This window comes from Heptranchias perlo, chromosome 12, assembly GCF_035084215.1.
Source record: "Heptranchias perlo isolate sHepPer1 chromosome 12, sHepPer1.hap1, whole genome shotgun sequence".
Lineage (NCBI taxonomy): Eukaryota > Metazoa > Chordata > Chondrichthyes > Hexanchiformes > Hexanchidae > Heptranchias > Heptranchias perlo.
In genome coordinates, this window is record NC_090336.1 from 51,290,437 (window position 1) to 51,315,603 (window position 25,167).

The 25,167-nt window shown below is 45.9% G+C and overlaps 1 protein-coding gene across 3 annotated transcripts in view; it reads right to left on the minus strand.

Moving 5' to 3' along the window:
• ano5a (anoctamin 5a) overlaps window positions 1-25,167 on the minus strand; it is a 147,375-nt gene that overhangs the window by 27,141 nt on the left and 95,067 nt on the right. For all 3 annotated transcript variants that reach the window (XM_067994097.1, XM_067994096.1, XM_067994098.1), the window contains 5 exons: window positions 20,359-20,427; window positions 19,039-19,323; window positions 18,378-18,491; window positions 3,151-3,266; window positions 1,293-1,427 (listed from right to left, as the gene is read on the minus strand). In XM_067994097.1, the coding sequence (XP_067850198.1) occupies window positions 1,293-1,427; window positions 3,151-3,266; window positions 18,378-18,491; window positions 19,039-19,323; window positions 20,359-20,427 (719 nt within the window). The remainder of the gene's footprint in view (window positions 1-1,292; window positions 1,428-3,150; window positions 3,267-18,377; window positions 18,492-19,038; window positions 19,324-20,358; window positions 20,428-25,167) is intronic.

Here is a 25,167-nt window from a genome sequence, read left to right on the forward strand (position 1 = left end):
TTACTCAAGATAAAGAATCACTGGATTGGGGGTAATATTCTGGCATGGGTGGAGGATTGGTTATCTAACAGGAAGCAGAGAGTTGGGATAAATGGTTCATTCTCGGACTGGCAACCAGTAGCCAGTGGTGTTCCGCAGGGGTCGGTGCTGGGTCCCCAACTCTTTACAATCTATATTAACGATTTGGAGGAGGGGACCGAGTGTAACATATCAAAGTTTGCAGATGATACAAAGATGGGAGGGAAAGTAGAGAGTGAGGAGGACATAAAAAACCTACAAGGGGATATAGACAGGCTGGGTGAGTGGGCGGAGATTTGGCAGATGCAATACAATATTGGAAAATGTGAGGTTATGCACTTTGGCAGGAAAAATCAGAGAGCAAGTTATTATCTTAATGGCGAGAAACTGGAAAGTACTGCAGTACAAAGGGATCTGGGGGTCCTGGTGCAAGAAAATCAAAAGGTTAGTATGCAGGTGCAGCAGGTGATCAAGAAGGCCAACAGAATGTTGGCTTTTATTGCTAGGGGGATAGAATATAAAAACAGGGAGGTATTGCTGCAGTTATATAAGGTATTGGTGAGACCGCACCTGGAATACTGCATACAGTTTTGGTGTCCATACTTAAGAAAAGACATACTTGCTCTCGAGGCAGTACAAAGAAGGTTCACTCGGCTAATTACGGGGATGAAGGGGTGGACATATGAGGAGAGGTTGAATAGATTGGGACTCTACTCATTGGAGTTCAGAAGAATGAGAGGCGATCTTATTGAAACATATAAGATTGTGAAGGGGCTTGATCGGGTGGATGCGGTAAGGATGTTCCCAAGGATGGGTGAAACTAGAACTAGGGAGCATAATCTTAGAATAAGGGGCTGCTCTTTCAAAACTGAGATGAGGAGAAACTTCTTCACTCAGAGGGTAGTGGGTCTGTGGAATTTGCTGCCCCAGGAAGCTGTGGAAGCTACATCATTAAATAAATTTAAAACAGAAATAGACAGTTTTCTGGAAGTAAAGGGAATTAGGGGTTACAGGGGGCGGGCAGGAAATTGGACATGAAGCTGAGTTCGGATCGGTCAAGGCCCTGTGGTTGGCGGAGCGGGCCCAGGGGCTGAGTGGCCGGGTCCTGTCCTACTTCTTGTGTTCTTTAGATTTGAGGTTAGGATCAGATTAGCCATGATCTTATTGAATGGCGGAGCAGGCACGAGGGGCTGATTGGCCTACTCCTGCTCCTATTTCTTATGTTCTTATGTTCTCTCCAATGCTATCGATTCAGAATTGACAGGGAATTTTACCTCCATACATTTCCATCTTTGGTTATGCAGCCATACAGAAAGCAGATGAAGCCGACGGCAGCTGCAATTCCCAACATTTCTGTGTAAAAACCAAGCCAGGCGAAATATATTCCAATCTTCTCTCCATAGTACTTTCTAGAAGGGAGAAAGAGAGAAACTAAATAGTACACTAACTCAATTTTTTTTTTAAAAGCAGAATTATCTGATAAATGCTCGGGATTCTAAAGTCCATTGTTGAGACACGATTTACAAATGTGCACTCCCAGTGATAGCCTCTCCCATTGGCCAGGCAAAGCTTCCTGCTGGTAGCGCACATTCGGAAAATCGGCCGTTATGTTAGAGGTCACCTATCAAATTAAATTAGGATCACAACTGATGTTCCAATGTAGGCCATCACCTTAAATTAGACCAAAACAAAAAGAAGGATAGCAAGAGAACTAAGTGGTTGACTCTTAATGCCCTCTGAAGCGGCCTACCAAGGCACTCAATTGTAAAGTCAATTGTTACAACAACTGGAGTTGATCAATAAATGTGGCCTTTCTTTTCAGTGCATCATGAGAGCAAATACACATTATGGGAAAAAATTTTGTAAAAAAGGAAAGCAATTAAAGAATAGAGGAACGCACACAGCAGGAGAATATGGTGTGAAAGCAAGTATTAATGTTTTAACACTGACCAATTTTTTTAAGCTTGGATTCTTGGAGACTGGCTCCAATGTGTGAGTTGGCTTCTTTTATTTATTTTGCTAAAGCTAGCTCCCTTAGCCTCAATTTTGAATGGTTCTAGAATTCTGCCGCTCACGAACCTGAGCCTCCCGGAATACAAGCTGAGCAATGTAAAAGCTCGTTAACACTGTGATGCAGGTGGGACATGGGGAGAATGAAGAAAACATCAACAGAAACAAGAAGCTGTGAACGATTAATAACTGGTCAGAAAAGGATCAACTTCAGGGCCACGTGTCAACTATCTGAGACTATGGTTTGTTCAGATACAATTTTGTGCTTAGAGTGTTTATAAAGGGAATGTTTTCTATTTTTTGTATTTGCTGTTCACATAAAGCACTCCCAATCAGATATAGCTATACCAGCCTCCCAGCACCACTTTTCCCCATCTGCACTTCCACCTAGCACCATTCTTCATCAGGTGCCAGTGGCAAATTGGGAGGTAGCTTCCATGGCCTACAAACAATTGGGTTTACTCTTCTGGAAGGAAAAGAGAAAAAGGAAGAACTTGGATTTATGACCTCAGGACATTCCAAAGCACTTTACAACCAATGAAGTACTTCTGAAGTGTCATCACTGTTGTAATGTAGCAAACGCAGCAGCCAACTTGCGCATAGCAAGGTCCCACAAACAGCAACGTGATAATGACCAGATAATCTGTTTCAGTGAAGTTGGTCTCGGGACACCAGGACAGAACTAGCCAACTTTATATTACTGCAGATGAGAAAACCATTTGCTTGCTTTCAGCTGCAGTTTTTAAGTATAAAAGTGCTTCTAGGCAATATCCCTTAGCTGTACTAAATAGAATTCCCTGCACTACGCCAAGTTGACCTCCATTTCTTATTGTCACTATTTAATGGCTGTTCTGAGTGAGGTTGTACTTTAATGCCCAAATGGGGGCAGTTTTGTGCAGTAGACTTGTGTTCACCACACCAGTAAATGGTTTGAGACTGCCCAAACTGAATTAAGATAGATTGGCAAAGTGAGAGAAGTGGAAGCCCAGGGCAGGGAAGGCCCAGGGCCACCTTGTGGGGCCAGGAAGAGCACTCCCCCTGGCAGTTACTAGTTTGCTCACCTGGGGTCCTTCAGCCTTAATTTTAATCCTGATACAATACAGTCGATGCAAAGTCTCTCACCTGATGAGGGTCAGAGGCTGCTCCTTGTAGAATTGGCTGAAGCGAGCCCACTGTTTATATAACGTGTATCGTTCATTCTCACTCTTGGGGTCATGGGATTTCTTCCAGTATCTACACTGTAGAAAGAAACACGGTGAGCATATAACAATGCGCACTGCTTTAGAGAGATAGAAGGGAAACTGTTTTTAAATCTCCATTTACACAAGAAAAGTCTGCACATTCTGGAATTAATCCAGAATGAATTCCACTCTGAAGTGAAATGGCAGTGCAAATTCCTCACACACCCAGAAGTCAGCACCCTTTCCCCATTACTACTTTCATACATGTTTAACAGTTGTAGTGTAAAAACACCCCAGGTGCAAAAGTAGACTCTCCTTCTGATCGATGTTCATGGAAGATGCCATTTATTCGTCATGCTATGATAGACTATTGGCACCTTGGATACTCTGACATCTGGCACTGAAAATGTGCAACAAACAGCCTCAGTACACCTTTAAATTTGTTTCATCACAGTATCACGTTCTGCTGACTGCAGCCTAACCAAAGGACAGAGGGCCTGATTTTAGCAGGCCTGCGGGTTTCCGGCGGGTTGGGTTTCGGGTGCGTGGCCTCCGCGCCCGGTGAAATTAGTGGGTTGCCCGCACGATCGTAGCAGGCAATGCACTAATTGGAATCACTTACCTGCTCCTCCGGGGTCCGCGCTGCTGGTCTGCGCGTCGGGCGGGCTGCGCATGCGCAGTACGATCTGTCAGCTGGAGGCTCTCTAGTTAAAGGGGCAGTCCTCCACTGACAGATGCTGCAACCAATGGAACAAATTACAGCATGGAGCAGCCCAGGGGGAAGGCTGCTCCCAGTTTAATGATGCCTCACCCCAGGTATCATCAGATGGGGTGAGGAGGAGGGGGAGGACAGAGATCTTCCACCCGGCGGGCGGGAGGAAGCGGCCTGCCTCTGCCACCAAGAAGGCCTGGCTCGAGGTGGCAGAGGGGGTCACCTGCAACACCAACATATCGCCCACCTGCATACAGTGCAGGAGGCGCTCCAATGACCGCAGTAGGTCAGCCACAGTGAGAACACGTAGTCTTTCCCCTACACTCCGTCTGCCACAACACTGCCCCCAGTGAGGTGAGAGTGACTGCCCTTGACATCAAGGCAGCATTTGACCGAGTGTGGCACCAAGGAGCCCCAGTAAAATTGAAGTCAATGGGAATCAGGGGGAAAACTCTCCAGTGGCTGGAGTCATACCTAGCACAAAGGAAGATGGTAGTGGTTGTTGGAGGCCAAGCATCTCGGCCCCAGGGCATTGCTGCAGGAGTTCCTCAGGGCAGTGTCCTAGGCCCAACCATCTTCAGCTGCTTCATCAATGACCTTCCCTCCATCATAAGGTCAGAAATGGGGATGTTCGCTGATGACTGCACAGTGTTCAGTTCCATTCGCAACCCCTCAGATAATGAAGCAGTCCGAGCCCGAATGCAGCAAGACCTGGACAACATCCAGGCTTGGGCTGATAAGTGGCAAGTAACATTCGCGCCAGATAAGTGCCAGGCAATGACCATCTCCAACAAGAGAGAGTCTAACCACCTCCCCTTGACATTCAACGGCATTACCATCGCCGAATCCCCCACCATCAGCATCCTGGGGGTCACCATTGACCAGAAACTTAACTGGACCAGCCATATAAATACTGTGGCTACGAGAGCAGGTCAGAGGCTGGGTATTCTGCGGCGAGTGACTCACCTCCTGACTCCCCAAAGCCTTTCCTATAATCGACAGGCCACAAGTCAGGAGTGTGATGGAATACTCTCCACTTGCCTGGATGAGTGCAGCTCCAACAACACTCAAGAAGCTCGACACCATCCAAGATAAAGCAGCCCGCTTGATTGGCACCCCATCCACCACCCTAAACATTCACTCCCTTCACCACCAGCGCACTGTGGCTGCAGTGTGCACCATCCACAGGATGCACTGCAGCAACTCGCCAAGGCTTCTTCGACAGCACCTCCCAAACCCGCGACCTCTACCACCTAGAAGGACAAGGGCAGAAGGCGCATGGGAACAACACCACCTGCACGTTCCCCTCCAAGTCACACACCATCCCGACTTGGAAATATATCGCCGTTCCTTCATTGTCGCTGGGTCAAAATCCTGGAACTCCCTTCCTAACAGCACTGTGGGAGAACCGTCACCACACGGACTGCAGCGGTTCAAGAAGGCGGCTCACCACCACCTTCTCAAGGGCAATTAGGGATGGGCAATAAATGCCGGCCTTGCCAGCGACGCCCACATCCCGTGAACGAATAAAAAAAACAAAAAACCCCACATCTCCTTCGGCACCACCAACACTACTCTGTCACATCACCCCTCATACCCACTCAAACCCCATCCTCATCTTACCTGCACCTACTCACCTCGCCAGTACTCACCCTGCCACTAACACGCAACCCAATCCTCATACAATCTCATGGCTCTATCCCATACTCACCCTCTCGTGCATCTCTCTCACGGCCAGCCTCACTCAACCTGGCACCACCTGTGCTGCAGCCACAGGGCATGCATCACATATGTGCAGTAGGCAGCGTAAGGCAAACGTGTCGTGAGCATGAAGGGGATGCACAAGGGTGTCTGAGGGTTTGCCATGGGTGTTACCTATATTGAATTTCAGAGCAAGAAACATCACACATTATATTGGCACCACCACTGCCATGTCTCCGCGAATCCTGTCTGTTGTGTCCAATAATGCCCGCTCCTGGGTATCACTATGAGGACCCACCACTGATGCCACCCATTGTGTTACTGCAGAGTAGGTGCAGGTGTATTTGCAGGGCTCTTCCGCGCAGACGACTGAGAGACATCGGCGTTGTACCCGGCTGCACCCTGGAAGGATGCGGAGGAGAAGTTGTGGAGGGCAGTGGTGACTTTGGCAGCGACAGGTAAGAAGATGCTGCTTGGTCCATCAGGGAGCAGCTCGTCGTTAAGGAGGCTGCAGATGTCGGCGACTACCTGGCGATTGACTCTGAGCCGATGTATGCACTGCTCCTCGGAGAGGTCCATGAAGCTGAGCCTCGGTCTGTAGACCCTGTTCGGAGGGTAGTGCCTCCTGCGACGCATCTCTCTCTGTGGTTGCCCTCCCTCCTGCTGTGCAGGTGGGTGTGCCACAGCACCATGTTGGGGGGCTCCACGTCTCCGAGGCGGACGGCGTGGACTGCGAGGCTGCTGGGGCTGGTCATGCTGTTCGTCCTCCGAGGATGTCAACGCACCACCCATCTGGCAGGTGTTGGTCTGAGGGGTTGTGCAGGGTAGGTAGGTGGTTCCTCGGACTGGGGCTGCGGTTTCACGTCGGTCTGTCCTCTGGCTTGGCGGGGGGTGGTGGAGGGCAGGGGTTGCCCTACGTGACGCGGTGGCTCTCCCACCCGCTGTGGAGTGCACCTTGGCAGCTGCCACAGGCTGCTGGCTGGAACACGACCGGTTGAAGGGAGACTGTTTCCCCCAGTGTGTGAAACACACTGCCTTGAAGCTAAAATCCCACACTTCCTGTTTTGACAGCTGCTTCAGCTCATTTAATGACCTCAACAAGCAAGGTAAATACACTCAAGTGGAACCCCGCTGGCTTTAATTGCCTGCGGGATTCCCACCAGCGGGGCCTGCGCACGCAGCCCCGCACGTCAGCGCGGCACCCGGAAGTGGCCGGGATCTCGGCGCGATCCGGTCACGTGACTGGATATCGGGATTTTCGGGCCCCCCCCCGCTGGAAACCCGACGCTAAAATCGAGCCCAGAGTGTTCAAGAACAGAATGAACGAATGACGCAAGTAAAATGGCTTCCTTATTAACAAAGAAAATAATCTCAGAAATTTAATATTTAAAGCTTAATTGTTGAGCACCGTTAAAGGATCTTTGTCATTTCCCAGACTATACAATGATTCGTGAAAGAGAGTAAGCTGCTGGATTTTAGGAACATGGGACCATAGGAACAGGAATAAGCCATTCTGCCCCTCGAGCCTGTTCTGACATTCAATTAGATCATGGCTGATCTATATCTTAACTCCATCTACCCACCTTGGTTCCTTAACCCTTAATACCTTTGCCTAACAGAAATTTATCAATGTCAGTTTTGAAATTTTCAATTGAACCTTAGGGCAGCATTTTAGCACCCGCTATCGGGTGCGTTCCTGGCGGGGGGCCCCGAAAATCGGGAAATTCCGGAGCGGGACCGGAGCCCGCCTTGAACCCGCGCACTTCTGGGTTCCCCACTGACACGCCGGCGTGCGCACGCAGCCCCCGCTGGTGGGAATCCCGCAGGCAATTAAAGTCAGCGGGATGCCACTTGATGCTATTTATTTTGCTTGTTCAGGTCATTAACTGACCTGAATAAGGGATTATGTGAGGAGGGGTGGGATTTTAGAGCAAACTGGGACTGTTTCCCACACTGGGGGAAACACTCCCAGTTCAAATGGACCTGTTGCAGCTGTCAGCCTGTGGCAGCTGCAAAGGTCCATTTGACAGGTGGGGGGGGAGACCCTCACTCATTGCAGGAGGCCACTCTGTCACTTGGGACAAAGTTTGGCCTCCACCACCCTCCTCCTGACAATCAAAGTCACTAACTTGCACACTTACCCCAGGGTCCAGAGACATGTACCTACCTTGCGGACCCCCTCAGATGTACATATTCCGGATGGGGGCCGCCGTAGCTGCAGTCATGACCTCCTCGGAGGGCGAACAGCATCACCAGCCTCGCCATCCACGCAGTCCACCTCTGACACGTGGAGCTCCACAACAGAGTGCTGTGACACATCCACCTGTACAGCAGGAGGGAGGGCTACCGCAGAGAGAGATGCGTCGCAGTGGGCACTACCCTCGCCACAGGGTCCACAGACTGAGGCTCAGCTTCCTGGACCTCTCTGAGCAGCAGTGCACACGGAGGCTCAGAGTCACTCGACATGTAGTCATGGACATCTGCAGCCTCCTTCATGCCAAGCTGCTCCTGGCTGGCCTGAGCACCATCTTCTTACCTGTCGCTGTCAAAGTTACGACTGCCCTCAACAACTTCTCCTCCGCATCCTTCCAGGGTGCAACCGGGGACATCGCCGACGTCTCTCAGCCGTCTGCACAATAGAGCCCTGCAAATACACCTACACCCACTCTGCAGTGACACAATGGGTGGCATCAGTTGTGGGTCTTCATAGTGATCCTCAGGAAAGGGCATTATTGCCCAAACCAGACAAGATTCGTGAAGACATGGCAGTAGTGGTGCCAATATAATATGTAATGTGAGTTGGTCAGAAATTCAATGTAAGTAAAAACCATGACAAACCCTCAAACACCCTTGTGCATCCCCTTCATGCTCACGACACGTTTGCCTTACGCTTCCTACTGCACATATGTGATGCATGCCCTGTGGCTGCAGCACAGGTAGTGGCAGGTTGAGTGAGGCTGGCCGTGAAAGAGATGCACGAGAGGGTGAGTATGAGATAGAGCCATGAGATTGTATGAGGATTGGGTTGAGTGGTAGTGGCGGGATGAGTACTGGCGAGGTGAGTAAGTGCAGGTAAGATGAGGATCAGGTTTGAGTGGGTATGAGGGGTGATGTGACAAGAGTAGTGTTGACAGTGCAGAAGGAGATGTGGGGTGGTGGCGGTAATGTGGCAGACGGAGTGTAGGGGAAAGAGTAAGTGTACTCACTTTGGCTGACCTACTGAGGTCATTGGAGCGCCTCCTGCATTGTATGCAGGTGCACGATATGTTGGTGGTGCAGGTGACCTCTTCTGCCACCTCGAGCCAGGCCTCCCTGGTGGCAGAGGCAGGCCACTTCCTCCCGTCCACCGGGGGGGAAGATCTCTGTCCTCCCCCTCCTCCTCACCCCATGTATTGATACCTGGAGAGAGGCATCATTAAACTGGGAGCAGCCTTCCCCCTGGTCTGCTCCATGCTGTAATTTTTTCTGTTTGTTGCAGCATCTGTCAGTGGAGGACTGCCCCTTTAAATAGAGCTCCTCCAGCTGACAGATCTTACTGCGCATGCGCAGCCCGCCCGACGCGCAGATCAGCAGTGGGGAACCCGGAGGAGAAGGTAAGTGGATCCAATTGGGCTGCGATCGCGCGGGGAGATGACTGATTTCGCCGGGCGCCAGCCCCCCCGCCGAGAACCCGCAGCCCTGGTAACATCGGGCCCTTAGTCTCAAGGAGAGAGTTCCAGATTTCCACTACCCTTTGTGTAATAAGTGCTTTCTGACATCACCTCTAAACGGCCTAGCTTTAATTTTAAGGTTATGCCCCCATGTTCTGGACTCTCCCACCAGAGGAAATAGTTTCTTTCTAGTTATTCATCTTAAACACCTCAATTCGATCACCCCTTAACCTTCTCTCCTCATGGGAATACAAGACGAGTCTAGGCAACCTGTCCTCATAATTTAACCCTTTTATACCCTGGTATCATTCTGGTGAATCTGCACTGCACCCCCTCCAAGGCCAATATATCCTTCCCGAGTTGTGGTGCCCAGAACTGAATGCAATACCACAGATGGGGTCTAACCAGAGTTCTACACACCTTCTGCTCGAACTCCCAATCAATTCAGTCTTGGATGCAACAAATGTCTAGCGACCAGCATCGAGATCTCCTCAGATTCATTCTTTTGTCTGCTGGGCCAGGCGAGGGATTTCGCATCCAGTAAAGTGCACACACGCACACAATCCTACTATGAGTCTCAGTTATGGCAAAGCCTTCCATTGCTACCACAATAATACGCTTTCACCATCTGTGGGACATTTACCAGTCAATGTGCAGGATGCACTGCCTCCACCTGGAGCTGGAAAAGTACCAAGTAGTCTAGAGGACCATAGAACAAGATCCCCCCCTCATCAGCTCCACAACACACCCTGCAGCGGGAGGGCTGAACCTGGAGGGAAGATGAGAGCACACTCCCTCCTGCTCCAGGCGCCACAAGGAGCGACCTAACCGAATATCACCCCAAAGAAAGCGGGGATAGCCCCATGCATTTCTGCCCAACTACCAACCCACCGCTCCCCACCCCCACTGTGGCCAACTTGATTCTAAAATTATATCCGAGCATAATTATAGTGTAGGCTCGTATAAATACTACGCAAATATTGTATAACTGCACCAATAGGTTAAACATAGTGCATAAAAGAACGTCATAATATGTGACATCACACTTGGCACTGTGCATGGTGCTTGATTTTTAAAGCCGATTTCACAATACTAGCCTCGGTAGCCATGCCAACCTTGGAATGCTGATTCAGCTCCGAGTTGGCACTCCTCCAGTGTCTAATAACAACATTTCTCACCAAAAGATCCATGCAGCTGCACTTAAAAGGAATTTGGTCTGCAGCAACATGAACACGAGCCAGAGACAGAGACAGTCAGTTTTATTCATTGTTAATGCATCAGGACACAGATTTCCAGGAAGAATGCATCACCATGCCAAGAAGTCCAGCATCAATTAGCACAAATCATTTTTGTTTTTCTAACGTTTAACCCAAGTCAACCTGATTTGAAAACAGATTTAAGATCTGAACTAACCGACATCGTTCCGAAGCACCCGACTGACAGCGTCAAAAACTTCATCGCTGTCAAGTCTCGGCCAGTGTAGTCAAGCACAGGTTACTCCACTTAAATATACCTGATTCAGTTGTGTCATATCATTCAGAGACTTCAGATGCCACCTGTACCCACTTCATATGACTTCAGACTTGAGTTACTGACTTTGCCTGTTTGAGATAAGTACGGCAGCCAGTAATGACCTATCAATCTGTGCCAGTTAAGAATTCTAATTCAAACACTGGATTTGAACTCTCCCAGGAATGGGTGTAACATTTTAAATCAAACCAATCCTTAAGCAGTCCCATACAATCTACTCCTGCAGACTGTACAGCTAATTAATGCACACTTTGGCTCTAAGTATTTGATGATCCTTGACCGTCAGTTTTAAAACCTGACTTTCAATAGGTGAGCTGGATCCATCTTATCGATCTATTCTGGAGTGGATAAGTGCCCATCCTTTGTGAAGTAAAAGAGGAATACTGAGGTGATCCAACATGGAGGTTGTAACTCTGCTGCCTATCCCTCAATAGCTGCAGTTCCTGTTTGACAGCACCATCTGGCAAGTACTTCCTCACCAGTTCTTTAAACAAGCTTCAGTTCAGTGTATAAACCTGGAACAGCAGCAACACTGTTTACGACTCAACATTCCTAGGAGCACTCAAATCCAGAGTTGGAATTGGTGTTCCTAATTGGCACAGATTGATCGGCAATTTGAGTCACTGCTTGCTGCCATATTTATCTCCCACAGTCAAAGGCCATGACCCAAGTCTGAAGTTATATGAAGCGGGTACAGGTGGCGGCTGAAGTCTGAAGGATATGAAGACAGCGAGTGGTGCCCCCAAGTCTAACCTCATCCGACCAGAAGGTCATAATTGTTATAATTAGGACTCTAAACATGAATGAAATGCATTCAATGATGCCACCTTACTCATGCCTGGTGGATTATACTGCTTACAATTAGTGCTACCCTGCTCTCCTCCAAAGCTTAAATCACCACTATACATAAACAAGTCATGTACGCATGGTGCTGTACTGGGGCAATTCAGGAAAGTCCAAAATAGATCCTAGTTGGCTTAGTTGGAAATTACTTTGCACAATATCTTTAACTTTACAACAAATTTACTGTACACAGGTTGCTGTTTACATATGTTTGAAGACAACATTTTGAGATGTACAGGCTTAAAACCATTCACCAAATGTTTAGAATGAAGGGACTAATATAACTGAGTAAGTGTCTTCTGAGGGCTACGCACTTGTTCTGAATAAGTAGCTGGATACAGAAATCATATTTTTGATGCTTACAATTAGAATAAGCAGCAAGGGAATATTACAGTGAAGATGCTAGGACATTTACATGACCACAACTGAGATATTCTGGGAGAGAACGCTCATAAGACTCTGTCTAAGTTTCCTCATCTGAGTTTCTGTTGATCTATTGTGATCTTACTTCATTACCATTATAGCTGGGAAGTGCAGGGTTGGGGGGGGGGGGGTTGAGACAATTATGGAATTACTTACACTGCTTTACACCTTATATTATTATTCTGAAACTAGTAATTGGCTATAAGTCAAAGTTAATATTTTCAGTGGCACAGGGAACGGGTATAACAGAATATAGTTAACTTCCCAACATGGCCAGCTATCAACCTCTATTAAGTTGGCTGTGGTAATGCTGAACCTCCTCCAACGATGCAGGAAAAACATTTTCTTTGTTAAATCAGAGAACTGAGCCAACCCACAGCACCATGATGAATGCGCCTCTCCTCCAGTGGCTGCTTAAAGAGTGGCCACATCTAGAATAAGTTAGCTGCCCGCCATCTTAATCAGGAACTAGAGTGGGAGAAGTTTTTTGCTGGTTAAAAAATTGATATTTCTATATCAATTGATATTTCAGCATCATTTGAGTAATGTGGATGAACTCCATGCATGGAGAGATAGCTGTGACTGAAAGGACATAGATATTCACTCAGAAACTGTGAATCATTAAGGTAGATATTTATATTACTAATAAAAAAAAATCTGCTCTAGGACTTGCTGGATCAAACAGGTCGACACACAAGTTTGAATGTCCCATTACTGTTGGGGATGGGGAAAAAGAATCCAAAAATAAATGAAGAAACATGAACTGTTGAAGAATGAACTATTGTCAAGTTGGGCATTGGACTTACAAGAGTCGAAAAGAGGGAAGGGGAAGAAGTAGGACAATGTGAGAGTCGCAATGAACCCATGTGTATTTTCAGGGCCAGCATCATTTGAATAATGTGGATGAGCTCCATGCATAGAAACCGCCTGGTTGCAAGGACACAAAGGCAGCAATGTAAAGACAAGAGTGACTATACTCTGATTTACCATTAGCAATGCCACAAAATTCACTATACTTTTTTTTGTATGGTGTGCACTTCCTGTCAAACTTCAGATATCACATTTCAGACACATTGGGGTAGAAATTGCTCGGAGCAGTGAACCAACACTGCTCGTCGCTCCATAGATTTACACTAACCCACAAACTTCGGCCACTTCCTCGAATAGGAAACGGAGAAGAGCCCAGCATCAGTTCAAGCAAAGCTAGGACCCTGGGAGAAGCGAGAGGATTGAACTCTTCCCTCGACCAGATTGCAGCATTTTTGACAGCTGCCTCTGCAGACTTGGAATGTTTAACCAGGAAGTGAAAGATACAACACTTTAAATCATTGACTCCCGGGAAACTGTCATATGAATTACTGAGAACTGGGGAAGGGGAAAGATAAGGAAAAGCACAGCAAAATTTGCTAAATGATTGTAAAAATGATCAGTGAAGATTCATCATTTTGGTATGTTTGCATTCCTTCTGTGATAGTTAATTCCATGCTTCTATTCAGAACAGCTGTAAAGCTACACATTTTCTGAGCCATTACATTAAAATGCTACTTATTAAGGTGCATTCTTCCTCATGCCATGCCATACAATGGCCAAGTTAATACGTGAACTACAGTTAAGTGTTTCTCTCTATACGACCATCGATCCACTAAGAGATTATTTAGCAAAATAGCTATGAGAACCTGTGTCGCCAGGCTATTCAACCGATGGATGCATCAGAGCCAAGCCTCATCTTGTCCTCACTTGATATTCTCACATGGATGGTTCCGGCAGGGGTCATCGGTTAACAATCAGGAGTGGAATTTCTGATTTCCTCCTTCCTAATCCAACAGCACTGAAGTCTAATGGAGCACCTCTACTGCTCCAGCTGAGATAATCTAATTTAGCATATCATCTAACTCAGTACAGAACAGGGATTGAACTTGGGATCTTTAAGTCTCTATGATTGAGTTACCCACTGGATAAACTCATTGAGAGAGCCCTGAATTTTTTTTTGCAATGATAAGCCAGAATTTACCGTAGCCAGTGAATGAACGGCGACTTGCTCTTGCACATCTACTTTCCATGAGCTTTTGTGCTGGAAGTTGCTGTAAATTTGAGAGCCAAAGGGTGCGGCGCCCTCTACAGGGCATCTGGGCCCTGTGCGAACAGGGTAAGCAGCCGTGTATCTCCTTCACCAATAAGATTGAAGAATAGCACAGAGATTGAACCAGGAACTGTAAGTTAGAAGTGAATTCAATGTCAAATCAGGTGCAGAAAGCAAAATAAAGAGAGGGAAAGAAAGATTTAAGGGAGAGAGAGATAAAAGAGACAGAAAGAAAAAGTAAATTTTAAAAAAAAAATCTCCAACAATTAAAAGCTGAAGCAATGCGACTCCACACTTGTAAAAGATAATTTTCAGTGTCAGAGGTTGTTTGGAAGTAATTAAGACTTATCACGTTGTTAAAAAGGGTTCTGTTAGATTATGCAGATATGTGCTAATAGTGTAACAAATACCAAAGAATTGTTTTTATGCAATGTATGCATCATGAAACACAATTAGCATGTAACCACACATATTGCACAAATGATAAGTCTGTATCAGGGACTTTTACCGGGGACAGCCACAGACACTCAGTGTATTACGGTGATTATCTTGGAGGATGTATATTGTAAACCCACAGCACACTCTTTGTTTGAGACGACTGGGAATGGGCGGGCCGCCTTCTCCCAGAGAGAGAAGAGCCTTTCTATATTGATGAGATTGAATACCTTGCCATTGTCTCAGCTCCCACAGGGATTAAGTGATCAGCAAGGTAGCAGCACCAGCCCAGCCATATTGATGAGGGGAAATGTCTTGCATTGCCAATAAAACTGTTGGACTATAACCTGGTGTTGTAAGACTCCTTACATTTGTCCACCCCAGTCCATCACCGGCATCTCCACATCATTGTCTCAGCAGGTCGATGATGTCAGGTCAGGTGCCAGACCATCAGGGTCCCTTTTGCCAAGCTGACAGATCACGTCTGGCATCATCAACTGTGCTGTGGATGTTTAGCCAGCTCACCATAGGACTTCCTGCTAAACCATGTATAAAGACACAGCTCAAACCAAGGTGCAGTGTAGAGGATCCCTCCAGGAACAGCAGGCTAGGTTTGTTTGATGGCAGGAGCCCATGTCTGTGTCGGAAGAAGGAAAGAAGTCTGCAGAAGGCAGGATCCGTGGGATCCAAGAGGGTGGGGCTGTAAGGATTGTGAGAAGCGAGAGGCCAAGGCACGAGCTCTACCCAGAGTGGAAGTGGGTAACATATCTCCAGTTTCCATCTTGTAAACTGCTGCTTAAATACTGAGTGTATTAAAGTACGTGCCACCGTAACCAATTGGGGTCGGCTTGAATCTTTTGGAACCGGGACGCAAGTAGTGAAGCAAGGGCTCCCTAAGCGGTCACGTAGACTGTGTATCTATTCCCAATAGTACTTAGATTGAAAAGGACAAGCCCTAACTTTCTGTGGCGAGTTTAGTTCGTATCTATCATGCAAGTACAGGAACTTCACACCATTCAATACATTTGAATGGTGAGTCAGACAACGAGATGCCGTTTTCACGAAGCTGACGGCAGAACAGCTCATCTCAGACAGCAACTTTTAGATTTTCGCATTTAACTATACATCTGCCCTTGCCTGAAGATGCTGTCCGATTTGCACATAAATAAGTGAGTGCTGTTAGCCTCACCGTTGTTTTGACAGTAAATTTTGGTCCGATATCTCCTTTTTTTTTCTCGGGTTTAAGAATGGCATTCAATGAATATCCTGGTTCGAGATGAGATCAGGGTATGCAATCCTAAGATTTATATCTTGGTACTTTATATACACAATGTCCAGAGATCCAAGGTAGTGAGGGGAAGAGCAAGAACAGATTAACTCAAAGCCATATTATAAATGAGACCAAAACGTTTAGCTGAAAGTAGGACAGTGGTTATTTGCCGCAACAAATCATTCCTAAATTAGGTTAAAAGTGAAAAGTAACTCAATAAATAGCAGTTTGTGATTGAGCTTTGTAAAACCACCCGTTCTCGATGAGCAGCTTGCAGCAGCACAAGCTGACAACAACTGATTCTACTTGTACTGTAGTCACAATGTTGGATGACTGTCTCTTTAGCTGGCAATGTGATCTCTGATTTAAAACACAGATAATCTGCAGCAGAAAATACTCTTTAGAACCTGATGAATACTTATTCATCAAACTCAACAAAATGTTTAAAAACTGACAACCCAATCTCCGTTTGAATTGTGGATAAATTGAAGTGTCTCCTGCCGTTGAAGTCACTTTTTAACTACTGAACATTGCTGAAGGCAGAAAGAGTGTCTAAATCAATCAGGTCTGCAGCTTCTCTAGGACAGCATCCATCTGGTATTATTAACATTGCTGATGAAGTTATGAATACCTGGCTGCCTTACGAGCCCTTCCCAACATTACTCTAGCAAACCGAATATGAACACGCAGTCATTCCTTCATCAAACCATACTGTCCCACAACTTCCGTGTGCTTAATAATAAATCCTTTCAATGGATTGCAGAAAGGCCAGCAATGGCTTTGATCTTTGATGATTGATGTTTCACCAATTGGTCACTAAGAACTACCACGTCGAACCAAAAGGAAGGGGAGAGGGAACTGGATTCTCATTATTAGCCATTTTGTTTGAGGAGCAGTGCAGGTGTGATTATCAGCAGCGGCCCAGTTGGGAAGATTTAAACACAGGCTTGGTGCACTGCCCTGTGACGTAACAGAGCAGCAGTTATGAATCTGAATCACTTCTTGTTTCTGTAGTATTTGTGTCACTTTGATACTGGAGGGGGTATATTATCTTTTTTTGCAGCACTTTCTGTGCTTGCCAATGTTGGGTAGGATAGTGCTCCTCTTGGCCTCAGTCAGATACATTCACAGTTCACCGGCCTCTGATTGTCAAAGTATTTTAACTATTAAGTGCGACAAGAATGTGAAGAACTTGTTTGTTAGTTAAAATTTACAAACTTACCTCTTTTGCAGAGCTTTGCATCGGCTGCATTTATAATTGCATACTGTGCAAATTGTTACTGGTGCAAGGCCACCCCCTCTAAGCAATCTCGCGATTTGCACAGATTTATTTTAAAATGCCCTCTTGGTGTGCGATTAATGCCCAAAAGGGGCATGTTTCAGCACTGGTGCCAGTGACACCAAAAATGCAGTGTTAAAACCAAGAGCACAGTCATGTTGAGAACGAATGACTGTCTCCACCTGCCTTGCCACAGTTAAGCCTGCCCAAGTTTTGAGTTCCTGCCTACGCCCACCCACCCACCTGTGGAGGGATTTACTAGCTGGTACAGTATTCAGCGGGTGTTAGTCAACATGCACTCTGCTCATCGGTACTTCAATTTTCAACATGAGTGTGCTGACGAGAGGAGTGTATCTGACTAACATAGAAAATAGGAGCAGGTGTGGGCCATTCAGCCCTTCGAGCCTGCTCCGTCATTCAACATGATCATGGCTGATCCTCTACCTCAATACCATATTCCCGCTCTCTCCCCATACCCCTTGATGCCCTTTGCATCCAGAAATCTATCCAGCTACTTCTTAAATATATTCAGTGACTTGGCCTCCACAGCCTTCTGTGGTAGAGAATTCCACAGGTTCACCACCCTCTGAGTGAAGAAATTTCACCTCATCTCAGTCCTAAATGTCCTACCCCGTATCCGGAGACTGTGACCCCAGTTCTGGACCCCCCAGCCAGGGGAATCATCCTCCCTGCATCCAGTCTGTCGAGTCCTGTTAGAATTTTATGTGTTTCAAATGAGATCCCCTCTCATTCTTCTAAACTCTAGTGAATACAGGCCGAGTCAACCCAATCTCTCCTCATACGACACACCTGCCATCCCAGGAATCAGTCTGATGAACCTTCGCTGCACTCCCTCTGTGGCAAGTATATCCTTTCTTAGGTAAGGAGACCAAAACGGCACATAATACTCCAGGTGTGGTCTCACCAAGGCCCTGTATAACTGCAGTAACACCAGCTGGTAACTTCCTCCATGGGCAGCTGGAAATTTGAGGCTAGTATGAGTGGCTGGGGATGGCGGAACATCAAGGTGTTCGTGCACTCGTGCAGTGTGCCCGAGTCCTGCTCCCCCAATGTTAGACACAGGATTGCACCACAAAGTGTACATTTTATCACGAACACGTGCAGTATTATATATTCTTTTATGATATTACTGGCAGCCAACTAAGAAGAGAGCTTAAACGTCAGTAGTCTGGCTCAGATTGAAGCACTCTGCATACACCACCATATACTGAGCACAATACATACATCATGGAGTGGGAAAGCAGCAGTGTATGTGCCGTTGTTGAGCAGCCTCTTAATCCCGAATTTCTTCTTCCCATCTTCCGTTGCGTACTTGCATCGAGAAAGAATGTAATACACCTGGAGTAAGAAATAAGAGAGAGGAACGCTCCGTGAATAAGCGTACTGCTCACTTTCTACATACTGCACTGAAGAAGTATATTTTATATATAGATTTGCAATATATATATAAAAAAATCACCAGCCTAACAGTGTACTTCCAAAAACTCTAGAAAGCCAATCAAGCCCTTATTAAAACCCAGTGTTCCAGAGTTCAAAATTTTAAAAAGAAACTAAATGATTTGTATTTATAAAGCACTTTTTCGCAGAATGCAAGCAAGCTGTAAAAAAAAATCCCAAAGCAGCTGGAAATATTCAGCAAGTCAGGCAACATCTGTGGAAAAACAGACGTCGGCACTTTAGGTCTTGGACATCTGTTTCCCCCCAGACGCTGTATTTTGCTTTTTGTGTAAAGAGAACAACTCCGGTTCAGTGCAACACAGAGGGACTCACTGCACCAGAAGCAAAGTCATATCCCTGGAAACGTAATGTTAAATGACACAAAATGTGCCACGGTCTAGTCGATGTCTGTATGTAATAGCCAAGGATTTAACACGGTCACACTTACAATTCTGTTGCGGGTAGAAGGCGAGAAGAAAGTCTCTGGATTGTCGATGAAGAAGAGCTCCTGCCGCTGTTTACTAAAAGGTGCTGTAAAGTAATCGGGTTCCGGGTTTATTATTGCTGAATCCAGACGGAATGGCTTCAGGAACCAGTCAAATGGGTTCTCTCTTGCTTTTGGAATATCATTTGCTTTAATAGGTACTTTAACATGCATAACCTCTGCGTATGTGGCCAGAACATCCCATGGAGCGTGGATCTTGACAAAGTAAGTTTTGCCATCATCTGAATCCTAGAAATATGAACATCTGTTATTAGTTTGGATCATCAAACTGCAGATACATTTTATACCCCTCTGCCCCCAAAATGATTACACTATGATCAATCAGGAAGATGGGACAGTCCAGAATGGAGACTGCTTCATTGATCTGTCAAACTTGCCATTTGTCTGTATTCCATAAGGTATACTTCAGTTCTGGGTGAATTTTCCGTTCCTTACACGTGTAGTTCAGAGCAGACTGCATTCCACCCTCCGGGGGAAGCCTGGAGACCGGGGATTCAAACTCAGGCTTCCTAATCAGCTTTCCAACACTCTACCATTGCCCCTACCTGGTTCTCCTTGATTTCATTTAATTGAAGACCCTGTTCCAAAACCATTTTGGCCACATTCACACGACAAGAACTCATTGATTAGATCAGACCAAATAAATCAACAGGTTAGATTAACTTGAGATAAAAGGAGCAAAATTTAAAAGTACCAAACCTCACTGAACCACACTCTCTCTGCATTTTAAAACTACAGCTATTACAACACGTCCCATCTCATGTCCCACACTGTGTGTTCAGTTATGGAGCCAGGGACAAAGGGTTCCTCCTTTCACAAATCATAAGCTGCCCCTGCTATGCCAGAAGTACAGCGAAAACCCACTCACGAGCTTCAATGGGGAAAATGCTGCGTTTCTGGTGAAGTTACAGTGGTGGTACAGGAGCAGCTCCGAGGAAATTCCCAGCCAAAGTGTTTTTTTGGACATTTCACTACAAAATAGTGAACAACAATGACGAGTTGCATTTATATAGCGCCTTTAACATAATAAAACGTCCCCGGGCACTTCACAGGAGTGTTATCAGACAAAAATTGACAGAGCCAAAGAAGGAGACAATAGGATAGGTGACCAAATGCTTGGTCAAAGAGGTAGGTTTTAAGCAGCATCTTAAAGGAGGAGAGATGGATGGACAAAGAGGTTTGGGGAGGGAATTCCAGAGTTTAGACGGCTGAATGCATGGCTGCCAATGAAGGGACAATGAAATAAAAGTGATCTTCACTTACATCTTTATTTTCAGTTTCAAGTTCAAGGCCTGTCTTCAGCAGATTTTCTTCAAAATCTTTTCTTCTTTCCTGAAAAAGAGGAGTTTAATGCAAAGAGCATCAATCACCGACACCCTCAGCAATAGGAACTTGAGTCGTAACCACATTTGAAAATGTTGCCCATCCTACACACATCGGTCACAAGTCAATTACCTCACACGGTTATGTGGCAAGTGATCTGTCAGAGGCAACCCTCCGGTATAATCAATGTGACACCAGTGCTGTTGGTGGCATTGCTACCCTCCTCCAGAAACAGTGTCACTCTGCAGGATGCAGAGTGACACTGTTTCTGGAGGAGGGTGGCAATGCCACCAACAGCACTGGTGTCACGTCATTTTTACATGCCAATCAGCAGCAGCACTCGGCATATTGATTTTGCTGCCCGTGGAGCAAGCAGTGACTCTTTGACCTTACTGTCATGTCCAACCTTCCCCGACAATATAGGTCTGTGACCAGAAGGACAAAAGTTGCAAACATAACTTTATGCAACAATTCATTTTGCACACGCACAGTTGCTCCAGTGTTACTGAACTCTGCCACGCAGTACTCAACACCAAGGGAGCCAGCACTATTGTACCATTGAATGTAGTTTTGTAGTCTACAGTTGGTATATCGGACAAATACACATTAGCATGTCAAGGCCTTGGGGAGGGTGCAGAGGAGATTTACCAGAATGATACCAGGGATGAGGGACTTCAGTTATATGGAAAGGCTAGAGAAGCTAGGATTGTTCTCAGAGCAGAGAAGATTAAGGAGAGATTTAATAGAGGTGTTCAAAATTATGAAGGGTTTTGATAGTTTTTCCTTATTTACTCCGTTTCCACCAGCAGGAGAGTCAGTAATCATAGGACACAGATTTAAGATAATTGACAAAAAAGCCAGTGGGAGATGAAAAGATTTTTTTAATGCAGCGAGTTGTTATGAGTTGGAATGCACTGCCTGAAAGGGTGGTGGAAGCAGATAGTATCTTTCAAAAGAGAATTGGATATATAGTTGAAAAGGAAAAAGATGCGGGACTATGGGGAAAATGCAAGGGAGTGGGACTAATTGGATAGCTCTTTCAAAGAGTCGGCAGAGACACGATGGGCCGAATGGCCTCCTTCTGTGATGTAAGATTCTATGATAATTACCATTGTTTTGGTGGTGCTACAAAGTGGTGCACAGCTCAGAACCCATTCAAACGGGCAATCTCACTTTCAGCCTTCCTTTTACAAATCAGACCATTAAAACAAGCTCATTAACTGATATTCTTTTCTTAAAATCATAGAAAATGTAAGTGATTTATCTACTTTCAAAGATGCTAATCCCCTTAATACTTCCTCTCTCACTATGCTTATCCCATCCAATATTTCACATTCCTCCTCCTTAATTACAATGTCTGCATCGTCCTTCTCTTTTGTGAAGTATTCATTAAGAACCATACCAACATCTTCCGCCTTCATACATCGGTTACCTTTTTGGTCTCTATTAGGCCCTACTCTTTCCTTGATTGACTTTCAACATGGACACTGAACAAGAAAATTCTTGATTATTATGAGGAACAGGAACATGATTGAAAGATTTATATTTGGAGTGTCATGGAAGTTCAAGTGTTTAATCACATACCCAGTCAATACCAAGGTTTAACGTGCCTGTATTAAATTTCTGTTTTTTTTTTAAAATGTGGGTGTTAGCTCGTTTAAACTCAATGCCAGCCAGAAAATCTTGACCCTACACTCTGAAATGCATTATTCCTTATCAGCCAGTAGATGGCACTTTACTGCGGGTTTCTATCACAATACAGCAGTTTGCTTTCCTCATAACGGGATCTGTTTTAGTGACTTGGCAAAATGTTTGATTTGCTGTGTTGTTTCACAACATAAAGCATCTGCTAACTGTCTAGAAATTGCCACTTTCAGTAGCTTATTAGTGGAAGGCGAGGTACTTTCAAAGCAAGTACTTCGAACTTGAAAATACTTCGATTTAAGGAACCTCCTACCCATTTGGAGAAATGACAACTTGTTTCCAGTGCCACGCCCCTGTGGAGTCTAGGTAATCTACAGTGGGTGGAGGCACAGATTCACTGAACATCACGGATAAATTGAGCAGCTGAGCTGCATATACAAAGATTGGTGCTCTTTTCCTTTCCACAAGGTGAACCAAGTTGACACCAATTCCTTAACCTACGACTTAACCAGTAATTAATTTGCCCTGGCATAACAACAAGAAACAGGCACAGGTCTCTCCAATGGCTTAGCGAGTTTATTCCCTAAGTATATAAGCCATACTGATCACAGAGGTCCACTCTGTAGGACTATTTCATCTCAAGTGGGATGAGAGAAGAGGTGCTAGAATTAGCCTCAGTGCCCTGAGTTAAGGAGGAGGAAATGAGCCATGATTCCATCCTCCACTGGCTATCCAGCAATCCATGCTCAAAGTGCCACACAGCTGGATGTTGGGCGAGGACAGGATCAAGTTTGGCTGCGATGCTCCCTGTAGATGAACAGCCTGTAAAGACTCGCACATGAAGCTGCTTTTCAAACAGCAGGGATTCAACCCCCTTCAGAAAAGGGAGAAAAAAAAATGGCCCAAGGAGAGAAGCTAAATGCAGACTACTCTCTGAAATCTTTCAGAGCAGCCACCAATGTGCCAACGGAGTGGGAATAAGTGTGCGTGTTCAACAACAGGCCTGCAAGATGGGCACGGCACTGCATGTAAAAACTTCTTCATTAATCTGAATCCAACAATAGGAAGTACTTGGCTTTATAGTACTTCCCCTGCAGATGGATTACACCTTAAAGGAGAAGTACATCAGACCCTCTGCGTAGGCCGGCTATAAACAAATTGAATTACAAATATCAATTCTCCATCTGCTGTTCTAGAAATTCTTCCGTATGAATTATTTGTATTTTAAAAGTTATTATGGATACTATGGGCTCAATTTTGAAATGGTGGCAGGTTGGCAGCAGAGGTGTGATTGACAGGCTGGCTGCCGACAAGAGCTGCAACCCTGAGACGGAGGGGGGAAAGAAAGACAGAGAGAGGGAGATGTCATCCGGTGCTGGAACAGAGAGTGGAGGCTGCTGATGATCAGGGTGGGGGGGGGATCGGAGAGGGACATCAGGGGGGGGGGGGGGGGGGAAGAGATCGGAGAGGGACATCGGGGGGGGGGGGGGGGGGAGAAAGGGGGAGATCGGACAGGAATATCGGGGGGGGGAAATGGGGAGATCGGACATCGGAGCAGGGTGGAAAGATAGGTTTATTTTGTTTTTAAGCTTTATGCAATGATTTTTTATTTAATTTATTTCATTTATTTTTGCCTGATCCGGCCCTTCATGCCTGGTTTCACCAGGACTAGGCGTGAATCGAAAGCCATGGGAAAGCCGCCCAGGTAAGTTTAAAATCGTTTCAACTATCTAGTAAATCAGAAATAAAGTACTTTAAGTACCTCAGTGAGGTACATTTTGTTTTTTAACGATCATCTTGCCGGCGGGACTTCCAGATTCATGAAGGGGGCGTGCACACAGGCACGTCTGTGGAGAACCCGGAATTCGGCAGGTTGGAGCCAGCTTCCGAACCTGCTCGGGATTTTCGCCATTTTCGCAGCCCCCCCCCCTCTGGAATTTGATTTTTAAAATTGAGCCCCATAAGTGACTCGGTGTACAGTTTCTGTGGAGGGTAGGGTTGCCAACCCTCCAGGATTGTCCTGGAGTCTCCAGAAATTAAAGATTAATCTCCTGGACACTGCTGCAAGTAACCCAGGGCAAAAATCATACTGGCATTAAAAGAAAATGGTGAGGAGGTTGAAGGCGGCAGGTCATGTGATGTAACCTCCAGGGACACATCCAATCAGAGTTAGGCACATAGGCCATATCTCACAACAAAATAACACATATTGCAACAGCTGTATCACAAACTGGTGAGGACAAGACACCATTCCAGATAGGATCTCGTCTGCATACAGCGACCAGTCCTTATTACAGCATACAGGCAACAACCCACCCCAGTACTGGGATTCACACACAAGTGACAGGTTGCGCATTGTTCCAATACTGTACAGTGTCAACAGCTGTTTATATGTCTCCTGCTGCCAGCTTCAACCTACTGTAGATTCTTGCAGCAAAAAAGTTAACCAGAACAGCAGCACTCTGTACAGCAAAAGGCGGAGGTGTGTGAACAGAGGTCCGAGCCGCAAACAGTAGTCCCTCCTGATGGAACCTTTAACCAGGTCGAAATCAAGCCTGAAATCATTGCCCATTATCTTGGAGAGTTCTCCAACAACCTACAAGCCTGTCAAGCACGGCAGACCTGGTATCGGTGCCACTCACTCCTCCAGGTTCATTCCTCAAAGTAAACCACTTAGGATGGAAATGTTGTGTAAATAAAACCAAAGTGACTAGTTAGACCACTGTGTCAGCCAATGAGTTGGAGGCGGGGCGGGACTTACGGCAGCACTCACTGCAAACAGTCTATTTTACAGCAGAGTCTATTTACTCGGCAAACAAGAGTCTATTTAAACAGCGCACTGATTGACGGGGGAATTACCCAATCATCTCCATTCTGACCGAGACTTGTGGTATCACTGTACGCAGCCAAAAATAAGGCAAGTCTGTAACTGAAGGAAGCATTTTAAAGAAGTACTTCCTAATACTGAAGCCACCGTTTTATGAAGAGTGTAAACAAAGGTGTTGTGTCACAGCGCATTGGAATACTGGAATACCATCACCCAGCACTACAGAGTGTGCAGGATGTGCTTTCATGCATTGCTGCCCAATCTCAAGCAAGTGGGCA